The following is a 16769-nucleotide window of genomic DNA, read 5'->3' as shown; positions in this document are numbered from 1 at the left end:
TGAGATTAGATTCTGGGACTTCTGCTGGGAACACCCCACTCTGTCCTCCTTGAGTGCCAGGAGCCAGGGGTGAAAACCTCCCCCAGCTTCTAGTCCAGAGAGCATATGGCAACCAGGCCACAGAAGCTGGTTCTGGCTGGTGGAATATGAAGCACCCAGGTGGCGTATCTGCTAAAGAGCTCCGTGAGAAATGTCCTTTGGAGTCGTAGCCGTGGGGTGGATCTCGAGCTGTCACCCGTCTGTGTTCCAACCCCGTGGGGACAGAGCTTTCCTTATTCCCAGCTTCTGGGGAAACATCCTTAGTTGAGCATTGAAGCCTCAGGGTCACAGTGGATTTCCTCCTGCTGTCCTTGTAACGAGGCATTGTGAGACCAGGGTCCTCTGTTTTTCAAAGTGTGATAGTCTAGAAAGTCATACAAACTGATATTTAAAAATTACTAGTAGTCTTTCCTTTCCTTTCCTTTCCTTTTCTTTTCTTGCTCCATAGATGAAACAAACTCATCTGAGAAATCTTCTCAGAGTCCAGAACAATGGGATGATGAAGTCACTGCATAATAATATTGACTGTGTATTCATTCATTCATTCCTTTATTCATTCATTAATTCGTGGAGCATCTGGTATTCGCCAGGCTCTGTTCAGGGTGCTAAGCATGCAGCAGGGAGCAAAACAGACAAAAATCTGTCCTCATGGATCCTATATCCTGATTATAGGGTGGTGAGACAGATATTAAACAAAACAGTAAGATAGTTAAAGTGTTGGATAGTAATAGGTGCTGTGAAGAAACACAAAAGCAGGAAGTAGGACTGGGGAGCTGCAGAGTTGGTGAGGGTGGTGTCAGGGTGTCCAGTTTTTTTTTAATAAATTTATTTATTTATTTATTTATTTTTGGCTGCATCAGGCCTTCATTGCTGCGCATGGGCTTTCTCAAGTTGTGGTGAGCGGGGGCTACTCTTCATTGTGATGCGTGAGCTTCTCATTGCGGTGGCTTCTCTTATTGTGGAGCACAGGCTCTAGGCTCGCGGGCTTCAGTAGTTGTGGCTTGCAGGCTCAGTAGTTGTGGCGCACGGGCTTAGTTGCTCCACAGCATGTGGGATCTTCCCAGACCAGGGCTCGAACCCGTGTCCCCTGCCTTGGCAGGCGGATTCTTTTTTTTTTTTTTTTTTTTTTTAATTAATTAATTAATTTATTTTTGGCTGTGTTGGGTCTTCGTTTCTGTGCGAGGGCTTTCTCTAGTTGTGGCAAGCGGGGGCCACTCTTCATCGCGATGCGCGGGCCTCTCACTATCGCGGCCTCTCTTGTTGCGGAGCACAGGCTCCAGACGCGCAGGCTCAGTAGTTGTGGCTCATGGGCCTAGTCGCTCTGCGGCATGTGGGATCTTCCCAGACCAGGGCGCGAACCCATGTCCCCTGCATTAGCAGGCAGATTCTCAACCACTGCGTTGGCAGGCGGATTCTTAACTGCTGTGCCACCAGGGAAGCCCCAAGGGGTGTCCAGTTTTAAGTAGCAGGCCAGGGATGGCCTCATTGGGAAAGTGACATTTGAGCCAAGGCCTAAAAGAGGTGAGGGAGCGAGTTGTGGGATCTGGAATTCCAGCCAGAGGGCACAGCCAGTGCAAAGGCCCTGAGGTGGGACTGTGCTTGGTGTGGCTTTGGAGCAATGAGGAGACTGAATAGTGGGGACCAGGGCAGGGGCGATGGAGGGGTGTAGGGTGCCCCTCGCAGGCCACGGCAAGGGCTCGGCTTTCAGGACCTGTGAGATGGCAGCCAGGGGCGTGTTGAACAGAGGAGGGCCGTCACGTGACTTGCAGTTATAGAAGGATCAGTCTGAGCACTGTGTCTGGCAGAGGCTCGGAGAGGTGCGGGGAGGCGAGGAGGGCAGCAGGAGGACCAGGAGGGAGCTCCCGCAGTGACCCCGGGAAGAGGGGGTGGGGCTCCGTGTGCGCACTGGGAGCAAGTGGCCACGCTGTGACGTGACCCAGACAGTAGACGTGACGTGCTGCGTGGGGAGCAGAGGGGAGTTGTGGGCGCGGGTGGGGGCGGGGGGGACAGAGGTCAGGAGTTCAGTTGGAGAGTCTGTTACATTGATCGGACATGTCCCAGCTGGAGAGGGGCCCGGAGCTCAGAGGCGGGTGCAAAGTTGGAAGTCGGTGGTGGTCAGGAAGCGACATGAGGTCACCCAGGAGTGAGTGCTGACGGACACAAGGTGAGTCCAGGCCCCCAGATTTAGAGCCGGGTGCGGGAGGGGGGCAGGGGGTGGTGGTGTGCGGACGGATGGCGGCGCTCTGGGGATCCCGTCAGCCCTGGGAGGGAGCAGAGGTGGCAGGCCCGTGGGGAGGGGCTTGGAGCTGCAGGGCAGTCGCAGCGAAGGCCTCAGCTGATTCCCTCGGGCCGCGGTCGGGGGGCCCTTCAGAGTTGCCCCGAATTCGGGCAAGCCGGCCTTGCATGGACCGGTCCTTGGACGTGGGCCCCTCCGGAGGGTGGGGCATGCCCTGGGGCCGGGCAGCTCCCTTCTGCCCGGGGCCATTCCAGAAGGGCCCCCTCTGGGCCTTGAGCGGGGATGCCCCCGGGCTGGGGAGTAAGTCCTGAGGGACCTGGGGGTGCTGCCCAGTGCCCACCCCCACCATCTACCGGGGGACGTCGCCAGGCCCTTGTAAGACAGTGGCATGCCAGGGTCTGTTACAAGAGTTGGTGAGTTTGGGGTTCCCTGGAGAGTCAAGGTTGATGGAACCCAGCAGCTGTGATGCGTCCGACTTCCGGGTTAAGTTTTCCTTTGTGTTCCATAGTTTCGGCAGCTGAATTTTGTAAAGTGAGACAGCCCAGTTCTAGAGACTTAAAGGAGGGACCTCACTTAAGTCAAGATGGTAAGGGATGGGGAGCACAGACCCGGAGGAGGTGGAAGGGAGAACCCAAGGGCATCCGGCCAAGGTGCCACGTGGCAGCACACACAGCGTGGATTAGTGCAATGTGGGTGATCCTCGGGAACTTTCAGAAAGACCAGGGAGGGACACTTGTTGAAGTATGGCTCTTCTGTTGTCAAGGAGACGGAGGTTCAGATTATCATCACTCAGTGAGAAAAGGGAAGGTGGAAGAGTGACCTTCTGAAGGCCACGGAATTGACAGCATCAGAGTTTCACTTTCTTCCGTGAAAACTTTGCTCTGTGGTTTACTTGTTTGGTTGATTGGGTAGCCAGGCTTACAAGGATGAAGCCATTTTCTAGCCAGGTCAGTGAAAACCACATCATTCTCTCTTCCCCCAGATTCTAACAATGACAGGTAGTAATGCATGGAATTGTTGGTAGTCTACATTAGGGCCTTGGTGCCAACAGATCTTGTTCAAATCCTGCCTCTGCCATACATGAGCTGTGTGACCTTGGGTAAGTCACTCACCCTCTCTGAGCCCCTGCTTCTTCACCTATAAAGAGAACAATATCTACCTTACATGTTTCTGTAAGGGTTTAGGTGGGAAGACACCTATGAAAGCATCTCCCTTCATCCTTGGCATTTGGGAGGCTTCAAAAGATCTCAGTCCCTTTTCTGTCACTGCAGTTAGGAGCTCATGATTTGACCCTGAAGGGATGTGCCAATTTCCCTGGCTCCCAGGGAGAGGAGGGTGCTTGGGTGCAGTGTTCCAGGAACCTCCCACTTGGGCAAGTTTCTTATTTGTGTCAAGACCATTCTCTTCCTCTCCATCCTCGATTCCTGCCATGGGCACCACTGGTCTCCATCCACTCAGCCTGCCGATAAGCCAGGAACAATGTTATCGCAGTTGCCAGGCCCTGTGGGGTAGAATTCCTTTGTTGGGCAGTCTTGGCTCCCTTAGGGGTTCTGGGTGGATCCAGGTTTATTTACATGGGCTGATGAGAAAGCCTGGGGCAGGGCCTGGCTTCTAGTAGATGCTCAGTGAGTATTCACTGGATGGACAAGTAAGTGAGTGGTGAGAGCTCTATAGATGGTGGGGCAAGACCCACATCTGGAAAGAGTGAGACTGGATTTGGAACCAGTGCTCACATGTAGCTGTGTGGCAGGGGGACAATGTAGCACTAAGAGTTAGGAGGCTCCGGCCTGGCTTCTTACTGTGTGATCCTGGGCGGGTCACGTCACATCTCTGAGCCTTTTAAAAATATCTGTCAAGTGGAGCTAATAATAATTTGTAAACTGTAAAGTACTGTATAAACAGAAAGCAAGTGTTGGTGAGGATGTGGAGAAATTGGAACCCTTGTGCACTGTTGGTAGGAATGTTACAGTTGCTGTGGAAAATCACATGGCAGTTCCCTAAAGCATTAAGCATAGTATTACCGTACAATCCAGCAATTCCACTGCTTGGTATATACCCAAAAGAATTGAAAGTGGGGTCTTGAAGAGATATTTGTCCACCCATGTTCCTAACAGCATGATTTGCTGTAGCCAAAAGCCGAAAGGCAGAAGCAGCCCAGGTGTCCATGGATGGGTGATATAAACATACAGAGGAACATTATTGTGGTGTAAACATACAAAGGAATACTGTTCAGCCTTAAAAAGGAAGGAAATTCTAATACATGCTACAATATACGTGAACCTTAAAGACCCTATATGAGGGGCTTCCCTGGTGGCGCAGTGGTTAAGAATCCGCCTGCCAGTGCAGGGGACATGGGTTTGAGCCCTGGTCTGGGAAGCTCCCACATGCCGCGGAGCAACTAAGCCTGTGCGCCACAACTAATGAGCCCACATGCTGCAACTACTGAAGCCCACGCACCTGAGCCCGTGCTCCACAGTGAGAGAAGCCACCGCAGTGAGAAGCCCGCGTACCACAATGAAGAGTAGCCCCCACTCACCGCAACTAGAGAAAGCGCGTGCACAGCAATGAAGACCCAATGCAGCCAAAAATAAATAAATACATTTTAATAAAAAAGGCCCTACGTGATAAGCAACATAAGCCAGTCACAAAATGACAAATACTGTACGATTCCACTTATATGAGACACCTAGAGTAGTCAAATTCATAGAGATGGAAAGCTGAATGGTGATTACCAGGTCCTGTGGGGAACAGGGATTGGGGAGTTACTGCTTAATGGGAACAAAGTTCCAGCTGGGGATGAAGAAAAGATTCTGTGGCTGGATGGTGGTCATGGTTGTACAATGTGAATGTACTTCATACCTCTGAACTGTACACTTAAAAATGGTTCAGATGGTAAATTTTATGTTACGTGCACAATAAAAAAATTTAAAGTGCTGTATAACCACCACCACCATCATGAAAACAATTTGCTTTGACTGGACTTGAGCCTTTCTACTTACCTACGTGTAGAATGGCTAAATCCTGAATAATTTGAATTTCTGGGTGAATTCTTGATGACATCACCTCACCAGGTGGTTATGGGGGCTCTCTGGGCTCAGAAGAGGAGAGGAGACTTGAAATAGATAGGGCTTCTGTATTGGAATGTCCTAGGATGGCTCAGGTTGGGGCTGCCACCAAATGAGAGAACATCTGAAAACGCTTGGTGATTCTAAAAAGCTTGACCTGTTCTCACTGTGGTGCTTGCTGTTACCCCTGTAAGATCTGTGCCTTTTTAAAAAAAGTAATTAATTAATTTTTTTGGCTGTGTTGGGTCTTTGTTGCAGTGCGCGGGCTTCACATTGCCGTGGCTTCTCTTGTTGTGGAGCACGGGCTCTAGGCACACGGGCTTCAGTAGTTGTGGCTCGCAGGCTCTAGAGCGCAGGCTTCAGTAGTTGTGGCGCACGGACTTAGTTGCTCCGCGGCATGTGGGATCCTCCCAGACCAGGGCTCAAACCCGTGTCCCCTGCATTAGCAGGCGGGTTCTTAACCACTGCACCACCAGGGAAGTCCCAAGATTTGTGCCCTTGAGGGAGGAAAATGAAAACCTGTGGGTTGATAAGAGAATGATCTCACTAAAGAACTTAACCCAATATTATGTCTTCATCTTGAGGCCAAGAAACTGCCTCCCATAAAAAGGAAAAATATCTTAGACAGGTAGATGGTGGGTAACCTCATTAATCTGCTCCTGATTGTATGTTGAAATGACACTCGTAAGAAAGAAGTTAAGATGCTGAATTGTGCTGTTGCTTAAGTCAGCGGTTTTTAAAGTGTAGACCACCTGAGTTGGAATCATCAAGAGATCTTATAAAAAGAGACACAGTCCAGGCTTCCACCTCAGACCTACTTAATCAGGATTCCTGGGGACAGAGCCTGGGAATTTGTAATATTGACAAGCCCCTTGGTGATTCCTGTTGACTGACTGAGAAACAAGAGCCTGGGACCAGCCCCAGCAGATTAATTGGGAAGCCAGGGACAAACACCTGGTTGGGTGGCTGCCTTTTGGGGTAGCCGCCGTTTTGATGGGAGAAAAAGCAGCAACGGCCTCCGGGGGTCTGAGGTGTAGTCACAGGGGGAGGCAGTCAGGGGCCAGTGCTTGTCAGAAGCGGCCTCCTCTGATACAAAACGATCAACAGCCCAGACCAGCTGAGGGGCAAGGGTCCCCCACAAGGAGGTCTGATGTTTAAGTAACCGGGAAGCTCACCCAGTACTCATGCGACAGTTGATGTGTTACCAGTGCCTAGTGGGCGGTGCACTTTCTGCCACTACCACGCCAGTGTGTGTATCCCACGTAACACCTGATCCTCGATACTCCAGGGCGTCTTGTCTGCTGCTCTGCTGCCGCCTTTGCGCCTCTGAATTTTAAGTACTTGCTTATGAATTTGTCTCCCACTTAATACCAGGAGTGAGTTCCTCAAGGGCAGGAATTACCTGGTTTACCTCTCAGGGCTGGGCACACGGTAAGCACTTCCTGAACTGTTGCAGGAGCCTCTGGTGAACTTCCTGGTGGCTTAAACATGAGAACTACTTGCCAGAAACCTCTGTCTCTCATCCAGACTGGTCTGATGATTTCTTTCATCTTAGAGGATGCAGCCTCTGCTCTTTTTGCTAGAGTCTGGAGATGGTAGAAGTATGGTGTGTAGGGAAGGCACAGGTATATTCAGAGTGTCTGTTTCAGAAGAACAAAGCACTACCTCTTCCATGATGGAAGCCGTTCAGTGTAATCAGCCTGCCACCAGGTAACTGGTTGGTCACCATATTGGGACTCCGTGTTGGTCTCTGCTCCTGGCTGACTGGGCACTCAGCAGTAGCCAGGCCAGCCTTGGTGAGTGGAAACCCATGTTGCTGAGCCCATGCATGACCTCCGTCCCTTCCACTGTGACCCACTAGGCAATGGCAGAAGTGGCTGCAGAAGGAGCCGGACTGGTCCCCACGGGATGGGTCACACCTCGACTTTAAAGGATGATTGAAATCCTCCTCTGCTGAAGTCACCCTTTGATGAGCATTAACATGAGATACAAATGTTTTCATATTCTTTGCCCATTCAGAGAAATCTATCAATATACCTCTTTCCCAGACCTCCTTGTCACCAGTGTTCCAGTGATGTTCCTTCCAAAGTTCCTGACCATCCAGCAAAACCATTTTCCATAGCCTATAAATTGGTATAGACTCTTTTTTTTTTTTTAAATTGGGGTATAGTTGTTTTACAGTGTTGTGTTAGTTTCTACTGTATAGCGAAGTGAAGCAGAGTTCCCTGTGCTATACAACAGGGGTATAGACTCTTATCTGTGGCCATTTCTTCCTTCAGGCAAAATGCACAACCAGGTGCACTGTTCAGAATTTTCCCCACCAGGAGGATTTCTTTCCACTGTCCTCTGGAGATGCTCCAAAAAGGGACTGTAGTGCTGCAGCATCCACCTTTGAATTTTGAACCCAGTTTACATTGATTCTGAAGTCACAAACTGTTGGGTTCTACTACTGCCCACTTTGTTTTATCGGCAAGCTTCTGCTTTAATATTCTTTGGAGGGGCCCAACCCAGTGGAAGGATCTGTCCCTAGACAGATCTTCTCTCTGATAAGTTGAAATGGTCCCCCATCCTGGATCAGCTCTCAGCATGCCTGCTCGTAGGATGAGTGTCCTGAGACCCAGCTCCTCATGACAGCCCTTTAAATACTTGCAGGTATCGGCTGAGCCCTACCTCTAGGAATTTCTCTCAGCGTCATATTCAGCTGCAGCCAGGTGCTGTGATTTCTAGTTTCTCTTCTAAAGCCCTATACTGCCCTAACATGATTCCCACAGCCCTGAGGTACCCTCAGGACTCAGAGACCGAACTATGAGATCAAATAGCCTTTATTTCCAAGAACAGACAAGATTCTCAGACAGCAATAAATGGATAGAGTTAGCTCTTAGACAGTTATGTTCATTCAACAAATGTTTCATGGGTATTTCACCATGTGTAAGACCTGAAGAGTGTGATGACGGATCATATCCACGGACTGACGTGGACCGGTTCAAGAAGAAGAGCTCTAAGCGCCCCCTTCTTGACATCAATAGCAGTGATGCAGAATGAATGTAAAATGTCTGGAACGCATTTGATGCCTCTCTTTCCCTACCCGAAGCCCCTCTGATACTAGCAGGAAGTGGGAACCAGTATTAGCTTCATACTGGCCTGGAGCCTAGAATCAATGATGCTTGTTTCTCCTGACACCTGAATACTAGGTGGTGATGGTTACATTGTTTGGCCTGAGTCACCCACACATGCCATTGTAGTTGCAGACAGCATTCCTGTCTTGATGCCTAAGCAAGATTAGAAAGGTCTAGCAGTTGGTTTGTTCATTTTCCATGTATTTTAAGAGATATTTATTAACCCATTACTATGTGATCTAACTAGTGTGCAGCAAGGGACTTTCACTGCCTTTCATCAACACTCCCTGGTTCCTAAGATACACCTCATGGTTGTCTACATTTTTGCAGCCTCAAGACTTCTGGACCCCTTAGTACTCAGCTCTGTTTAACCTTCTGTGCTTCTGTTTGCCATTTAATAATTTCCTATGATTGTTTCTTTCAAATGCTGAGGAGGGTTTTTGGCATGCATATATGGTTGCTTAAAAAGTACTCAACATTTAATAGTGGTATATTGTTTTAGTTAAGCCACAGGTAGTTTATCTATCTATCTATCTATCTATCTATCTATCTATCATCTACCATGTTTAGGTTCAAATATACATACACACAGACACAGACACAGACATAGACACACACACATTTATGTTTGGAGTAAAATACACACCAAGGCATACACATCCATGGTAATCCCGTTACCCTGGGGACAGTTCTACAAGGGCTTCAAATCATTGCTTAATGTCTAAAGGTATTAAAAGGCTGTATTAGGATCTCGGTCTTTCTCATGGACATGCAGTAATGAAACTTATATAACTCTCAAGTTTAAGGAATTTAGTGCTCCGATCAACCATAAAAACCTATTTGTGGGCGTTGAAGCATCTGACTGTACTTAAGAAGCGTTTGTCCAATTATTGCTACTGCTTTCATGATTGTCACCAGCATTCTGTTGAGGGCGGGCAGTGAATGATGAGGGTGAACGCAGCAGAGGGAGACAGAGGGCACTTTCTGGTCGCCTTGGAGCCATCTCTGTGCCCAGCGCGGCCATTGAAGCCAGGCCATGGACACATCAGTCACAGCACTTCCCAGGTGAAGGCGACAGCCAGTCTTCATTGTGGGCATCGTGACACATCCCGTGGGCATTGCTGGGCTGGGCAGGCAGGGCATAGGGTACATGCTTTGCCCTACAGAGCGAGGCTGTCCTGGCTAGAGAACTCCAGGCCCAGCTGTGAGGCGTCATTGCCAAGGGTGCAGTGCGGGTGGCGCCAGCTCACGAGCCCTCTGCTTCCGCCAGCAGGTGACCCAGGTCCAGGTGTTCATGGTTTAGACTCCTCTAGAGGAGAGGGGTGGTCTTGCGTCATCTTGCAAGGGTCGGGGTTGCAGGTGTTTCGAGCCCTGATGCAGGAGGCTCAGGAAGAGGCCTTTAAAAACCCACAGATGTCTCCCAGAGAGCTGGGCTGGTGTGGTGACATCAGCGGCCCACGCAGCCTGGGTTGGGAGCCGGCTCTGCCCATGCTGTGCTGAGCGGCTTTGGAGCATCGCCTCTTAATCCCAGCCTCGACTCTTCCCCACTGAGCCCAGGAGGTTGACACTCACGACTTGAGAGCTCCCCCCTGCATCTCCCGTTGCCGTTGGGGAGGTAACCTCCTTGCGGTTATTACATTTTACATCGTTCTCTACCCGCCTCCTCCACCCTGCCTGCCCAGCGCTCAGAAACCTGCCTCCCTATAGATGAGCCGTGTGGCACAGGGGTCAAGAGCTCTGACCTGAGAGTCAAGCAGACGAGAGTCTGAATCCCGGCTCAGGAAAATGGGTTCCATGAAGGTGCCCATCTCGTAGGGCTGCGTGAGGATGCAGGTGGTCAGGAGCACCAGCACGAGCCCGGCAAGTAGAGGGTCTTGTGAGGAGGAACCCCAAGAACCCTTAGACTGGGTCCAGAGCAGCCGCCCTGATGGACTCGGTGCTTCCCCACAGATGTTTCCCTCTGTTGTATTCAGATCAGGTAACAATGGGCCCGCTGTTCTGGGAGGGGCCAAGGGTGGTCCCTCAGATCCCAGCAGCCTGAGCCCACTGGGAGGGCAGACACTTGCCTGGCTGGACATCTCGACGATGGACAGGGATCTCAGTGACGATGACAGTAAGTACAGGCTGTCAGGGCGAGGGGCGCCCGCCTCCGTGGGTCGCTGAGCTGAAGTCTCCCCGCTGCCCTCAGCGCTGTCTTGGTTCTGCGTCTGTGTCGCTAGAGCATCCCTTCCTTCCTTCCTCCCTTTCACATGTAAAGCCCATGTGCAGCCTGCGGGCTGTTCTTCCATTAGGTGCCTCGGGGCAGCGGAGAAGGAAGGTAGAAAACCAAGGTGAGGACTTTCCTCCCTAACCGCGTAACACTGTCCAAATCTTAGATTCTCTATCCTTCCTTTCTCTGATTGATAGTCTCCCCTCCCCCGCCCAAGCCAAATGTGAGCCTGAATATCAGGATTCTCATTTCAGTCGGAGGTGCATCAGTTTCTAGATGAGGTTAATTTTAAAGCAATGTCAGTGAAAGGTCTTTACGCACCATCTCCCTCTAGCAAAAAGCTCGCTTGTTCATTACTGCTCAGGAAACATAGTCCAGGTGACCCCATCTTGTCATTAGTGGGACAGAAATACAACGGAATCTAAGAACTAATTAAAGAGATGAAGAAAGAAGTGGTATTTTAAGAAGAAATGTGCTATGTTTTAAAACAAGAAAGTTGGATAGTGAGTTTGGAACGGACAACGTGGGGAGTATCAGGTTGGGAATTGGCAGGCTAGGGTTCAAGTCCTAGCCCTGCTGTGAGTTGGCTCTGTGATCTTGGTCAAGCCACTAAACCTCTCTGAGCTTCAGTTTCCCCATCTGTAAAAGGAGATTGGTCAGGAGTTCTTAATTTGAGGACCATGAAGGTGAAGGCAAAATACTGTGTGTACGGGCTTTGTGTGTGTGTGTGGGGAGCGGGAGGGGAAGGCATCCACAACTTTCACTTGAATCCCAGAGAGGCCTGTGACACTAGTACTTTTTCAGAGTTACCGAACTTGGTGACTCTGAAGGTCCTTTGCAGGCCCAACACTCTTTCCTGCCTTTAGTGTTAGTGTCTCCGAGCTTTAAGCCTCAGAGCTGCAGTGGGATATAAAATGAACCCATGCTAATCTGAGAGAGCTCAGTTTAAATTTTGTTGGAGTCCTTTTTCATATTGAAGTGAGAGACTGTACCTAGATATTTTAGCATGTATTTGAGGAGGAGCGACTCTGATCTCTGATATATTGGAAATTGTGTATCCATAGTCTTATTCTAATAAGCTTCTACTAACAGTCGAATGCAATCTTTCCTCTTAAAAAATACTGCTCATTAGCATTCTTTCAGTTTATTCTTGGAGTTTGTTGTAGTAGACATGGGCTATGTCAGATCTGGATTCAAATCCAAGCTCTGCCTCCTAATTGCTGGGTGACTTTGCCTAAGTCACTTGACCTCTCTGAGCTTTATTTCCCCCAATAAAAATAGAGATGGTGTCATCTTGCAGAATTGGTAAAAGATTAATTGGATGTAAAGTGCCTAATATATGACTCAGCCCAGAGTAGGCATGGAGTAAATGTTGACTCTAGAGAATTATCAGATTATGTCCCTGAGAGCTTTAAAATTAAACTGCTATTAATGGAAAATATTACCACCGTGGTGTTTCTGTTTTGGCATCAAGCTTTTTGGTAAGCAAGGTAAGAGGAAGGTGAACTCTTTTTAGTTCCCTTAAAATTCTAAAAACTCTGATCCTGCCATAGGGTCACCCTATGTGCTGGTTTCCAACATAATCAAACCTCAGGCCGGCATTTAGGGTCTACTGCAAGGTGTGAGATTGTCCAGAAAGTTTTTAGAAACAAGGTTGATGAAATCTGAAACTAGGTAAAGTTTTCTCCTGGTTTCAGAAAGGGAGCCTGCTATGGGACTTCTGTAATTTATTTATTTATTTATTTATTTTTAAAGCTTTTTCTTTCTTTTCTTTCCAAAATAAATTTATTTTATTTATTGTTTATTTTTGGCTGCTTTGGGTCTTCGTTGCTGTGCGCAGTCTTTCTCTAGTTGCAGTGAGCAGGGGTTACTCTTCGTTGCGGTGCGCGGGCTTCTCATTGCGGTGGCTTCTCCTGTTGTAGAGCTCGGGCTCTAGGCTCACAGGCTTCGGTAGTTGTGGCGTACGGGCTTCAGTAGTTGCGGTGTGCGGGCTTCAGTAGTTGTGGCACAAAGGGTCGGTAGTTGTGGCTCACAGGCTCTAGGGCACAGGCTCAGTAGTTGTGGCGCACGGGCTTAGTTCTTCCACGGCATGTGGGATCTTCCCGGACCAGGTCTCAAACCCGTGTCCCCTGAATTGGTAGGTGGATTCTTAACCACTGCGCCACCAGGGAAGCCTGACTTCTGTAATTTAAATGTCCCTTCTTAGGTGAGAGTTGGCTGTCCACTTTAGCCAGTTGAGTTACCCTTCCCAGTCACTAAAGTGCTGTCTCCTTAGTTTTTGAGTCTACAATGTGGGGAAGCTTCGGAGAGAGAATATTTTCCTCCAGTGACATAAGTTGGTACCAAAGTAGGCATGGATAGGGACATTCTGGGTGTTGCATCCACATGGAAGTCACTTTCAGCACCACTTCTGTCAGATTTCAGTGCTTTAACAATGATTAATCAGGGGCAGGAGACGTGGACTCCTTTCATCATCTGAAATCAAGGGAATGGCATTTTAAAAAGAGAAAGATAAGGGGGTTATCCACGAATTGTGCCTTTCTCCACCAGAAAAATTCCTTCCTATACAAAAGAAAAATAGCTGGCGTCTGGCGAGCAGAAACACGACGTGGGTGGCACTTTGCGAAGCTCTCTCGGCAACCACTTGACGGGTGTGCCTGGAGCACTGGGGTGTTCACCCGAGCAGAAAGGCCTTGGGGCTTGGAGTCAGGCTCTGCGTTCTAAGTACTGTTTCTGTCTCTGCCTCGAGCCTGTGGGCTTGCTGTCTCCAATCACATCTCTGAGCCTCATCTCGTCCTTCTACTAAACGGGGGAAATAGTGGTTGTCATGAGGTGCAAGCGAGATCGTGGAGCGTCCCTCACCCAGGCAGTGCGTGAATCAGGGGGCGGTGGTCCCACTGGACGGCCACCCTGGGACTCAGCCCAACACCGTGGAAACGGTGACGCGGCTGGTGGCCCCCGTCGGAGCACCCCACGCTGGGCACCACACAATGTCCCGTGACGTCCGCATTCCTGTTGTGCCCGATGAGGTCTGCCCAGGAAATGATGTGTCTGCCCCTGCTTCAGCCTGGAGGCCTTTATTTTCGTCCACAACATAATGGGGAGGTTAATTTAGCTCTGACGAGTTGCCAGAGGTCATTGTGGCTCCCAGTTGATGGATGGAGCTCTGAGTTCCCCACCTCTCATTCTTCCCGTCTTCCTGCGCTGTTGTTTGGTTTCCAGCAGGACAGAGCAGCCACGTGGCGTTTCCTTGTCTTCTTGTCCGGGGGAGTATTGATGACCCAGCGGAGCCAAGACTTCCGGGCAGGCGGGGGCCCTCCCAGGGGAGGGGGCTGTGATGGCCTTGCCTTTCTTTCCACGCTTGACATTTTCACTCTTGTGTGCTGGCTTAAAGGAGCACCAAGAAAGAGGAAGACCCGCCCTCCTCGGTCCAAGGCACTGACCGAGCATTTATTACATGCCAGTCTCGGGGCTGAGAGCTGTATACACGTTGTCTCGTTAGGTGGGCCCTAATACCACCCGCTCTCTCTCCCAGCAGGGGGAGTTGAGTGCTGGGAGGATGTGTGTGGCGCAGTGTCATGTGTTACCTGGCTCAGACGGCAGCGTATCAGAGCCCGGGTTCCTAAGCACCGTGCCCAGGGGTTCTGAGTGCAGTCACCCCCATCCCCACCCTGGCTACAGTCCAACCCTGCCCCTCACCTTTAATTCTTTTAACTGTGCCCACAGACACTGCGTGGACCCTGCCCCAGAAAGGTTCAAATTCCAGCCGCCACCTTCCTGATCCCCCTCAGAACCCCCCCGCACAGGTGGGTGTCAGGGCAGGGTGGGCAAAATACGGCTCATGGACCAAAGCTGACCCACCGCCTGTTTTGTAGTTTCATTGGAACCAGCCACACTTATTCAGTTGTCTGTTGTCTATAGCTGCTTTCAGGGCACTACGGCCGAGGTGAGTAACTAAGACAGACTGTATAGCCCGTAGTCTGAACTATTTACCACCTGGCTATTTGTAGAAAATGTTTGCTGATCCCTGGGTCACTGGTGGCTGGAGTAGCTGAGAATGCTAATAAACTTATTAGAAGCGAAACAATATTGAGAACCAAGGTTCGAAGAATAATAATTCCAGGGGAAATCTCATCCTGGGGATTTCAGGACACATTGGCAGGCGTTAGCAGCTTTGGGATGATGTCACTTTACATTGCACCCGCATGTGTCCCAGGGCTCTCACCTGCTTCTTGGCAGAATCATTTGCTTACAAAGATAAGCTTTCCTGCTAAGAAAGGTACTCTCTATATCCACAAACGTTCTTCTATTTCAGCTTCTTTTGGAAGTTTCCTGCAAGGAGACAGAACCTTAGAGACGCATATGTATTGCTTATTATCAGAGGACAAGTGCACCCCTAATGGGGGAGGGGTGGTAGAGCAGGGTTGTTTATTTGTTTTAATGACACCACCTCTTCCCTCACTGTTCTTGGCCATGAATGCCAGAATTTCAGGCTTCTTCACCATCCGACGTCTTGTCTCTACTTCCAGATAACCTAAGCTGTTCCAGTTTTGAACAAGATCTACTTATTCTTCTGGCCTCTGCTTTTATTAAACGCTAAAGAACAGGACATAATATTTTTATTTTCGTAGTGATAAAGAGCTATAGGTTTTAGAGAGCTGCAGAAAAGAGGAGGTCTCGGAGATGAGGTGGGTCAGCTGGAAGTTTGACCCAAGTGGCCTTCAGTGACTTAATGCAGAGAGAATCCCCTTCCACTGACCGTTTATCAGCTCGCCCTTTAAAGTCAACTTCCTATGGTCAGCTGGCCACTAGAAAGACAGAGTTGAGGGATCCTTGTCCCCCAGCCTGGGGACTTCACGGAACAGGTTTGACAGGTGGCCCACTGGGTTGGAACTGGAGCAAGAAGCCTCTGGCCTGCTCTAACTCCAGCGCTGTGCACCCTGGGAGTACTGGAGTAACCTCTCTGAGGGTCAGACTCCTCGTGTCAAGCGGAGTTAGACGCCCTGCCTTCCACACCTCTAGGTGGGATGGTGGGGTGAGGCATCAGGTGTGGGAGGTGCTTCATGAGTTGTCCTGAGTTTCCAGGAGCCAGTTCTAGTATTATGCTTTCCTCCTTGGGGTCTCAGTCCCTATGTATAGATGTCACAGCCTGACAGATCAAGATGAGGTTTTAAAAACAGTTATATAATCAGTGCTTCTTCCATAGGGTTTGCCTTGTAAAAAGTACTTGGAAAAGAATGCCAGCTTTGGAGAGAGAAGAACCTTGGTTTGAATCCAACTCTGTCACTCACTGGCTGGGTGATCTTGGGCGACTCACAATCTCTGTGAGCCTCAGTCTCCTCATTGGTAGAACGTGGTTGTGCTGGTGTGTCAGTTTGGGTCATCCAAGAAGCAGACACCAAGATGGCCTGAGACATGCCAGATGTCCCTTGGAGACCTGTGAAGGGAAAGGGGGAGAAGGGGCAGGCGTAGGCAGGGACCGTCTTTGGACCCCAGTGCAGGTCAGACACCTGTGAGAGGAGAGAGGGCAGCAGGGGGAGCCTGAGACCCTGGTGCAGCTCCAAGAAGGTCTTGTCTGGGTCTGTGGAGAGTCTCAGAGTAAAGACTGCCTGATGGAGGAAGCTGCATGACCTACTGTCCCACATCCTAGGTTGCCTTAAAACAACAACCACTTTAATATGTTTCATGATTTTGTGGGTCAGAAATTTCAACGGGGCTCAGGTGGGTGCTCCATGTGTAACTGATTAGGGTCTGTGTTGGTTCAAGCTTCTGTAACAAAAATACCATAGACTGGGTGGCTTAAACAACAAGCATTTATTTCTTACAGTTCTGGAGGCTGGGAAGTCCAAGGTCAAGGCATCAGCAGACCCGGCATCTGGTGAGGGCCCGCTTCTGGCTTGTAGACAGCCTCCTTCTCACTGGGTGCTCACATAGTAGAGAGGGCGAGAGCCCTAGCCTCTTTCTCTTCTTATAAGGACCTTGATCCCATCATGGGCTCCATCCTTAAGACCTCATTTAAACCTAATCGCCTCCCAAGGGCTTCCCTGGTGGTGCAGTGGTTAAGAATCCACCTGCCATTGCAGGGGACATGGGTTCGAGCCCTG

General features: G+C 49.8%; 1 protein-coding gene across 14 annotated transcripts in view; it reads left to right on the top strand.

Moving 5' to 3' along the window:
• The first annotated feature begins 2124 nt into the window (after positions 1 to 2124).
• The window catches only part of SSUH2 (ssu-2 homolog), a 240647-nt gene continuing 226002 nt past the window's right edge, over positions 2125 to 16769 (top strand). For 8 of the 14 annotated variants that reach the window (XR_009505949.1, XR_009505948.1, XR_009505950.1 and 5 more), the window contains exons 1-2: positions 10533 to 10569; positions 16493 to 16543. Coding sequence is in view for 6 of the 14 variants with exons in the window: in XM_059940253.1 (XP_059796236.1) it covers positions 10542 to 10569; positions 16493 to 16543 (79 nt within the window). In the remaining 8 variants the exon portion in view is untranslated. Of the gene's footprint in view, positions 2204 to 10515; positions 10570 to 14391; positions 14472 to 16492; positions 16544 to 16769 lie in introns of those variants that run through there. The other 6 variants (XM_059940254.1, XM_059940245.1, XM_059940248.1 and 3 more) reach the window with 5 other exon arrangements.

The sequence above is a fragment of the Balaenoptera ricei genome, chromosome 11 (genome assembly GCF_028023285.1).
Source record: "Balaenoptera ricei isolate mBalRic1 chromosome 11, mBalRic1.hap2, whole genome shotgun sequence".
In the NCBI taxonomy this organism is placed as follows: Eukaryota; Metazoa; Chordata; class Mammalia; order Artiodactyla; family Balaenopteridae; genus Balaenoptera; species Balaenoptera ricei.
The sequence above is the reverse complement of the archived record's forward strand: the minus strand, read 5'-3'. Positions and strand labels throughout refer to the sequence as shown.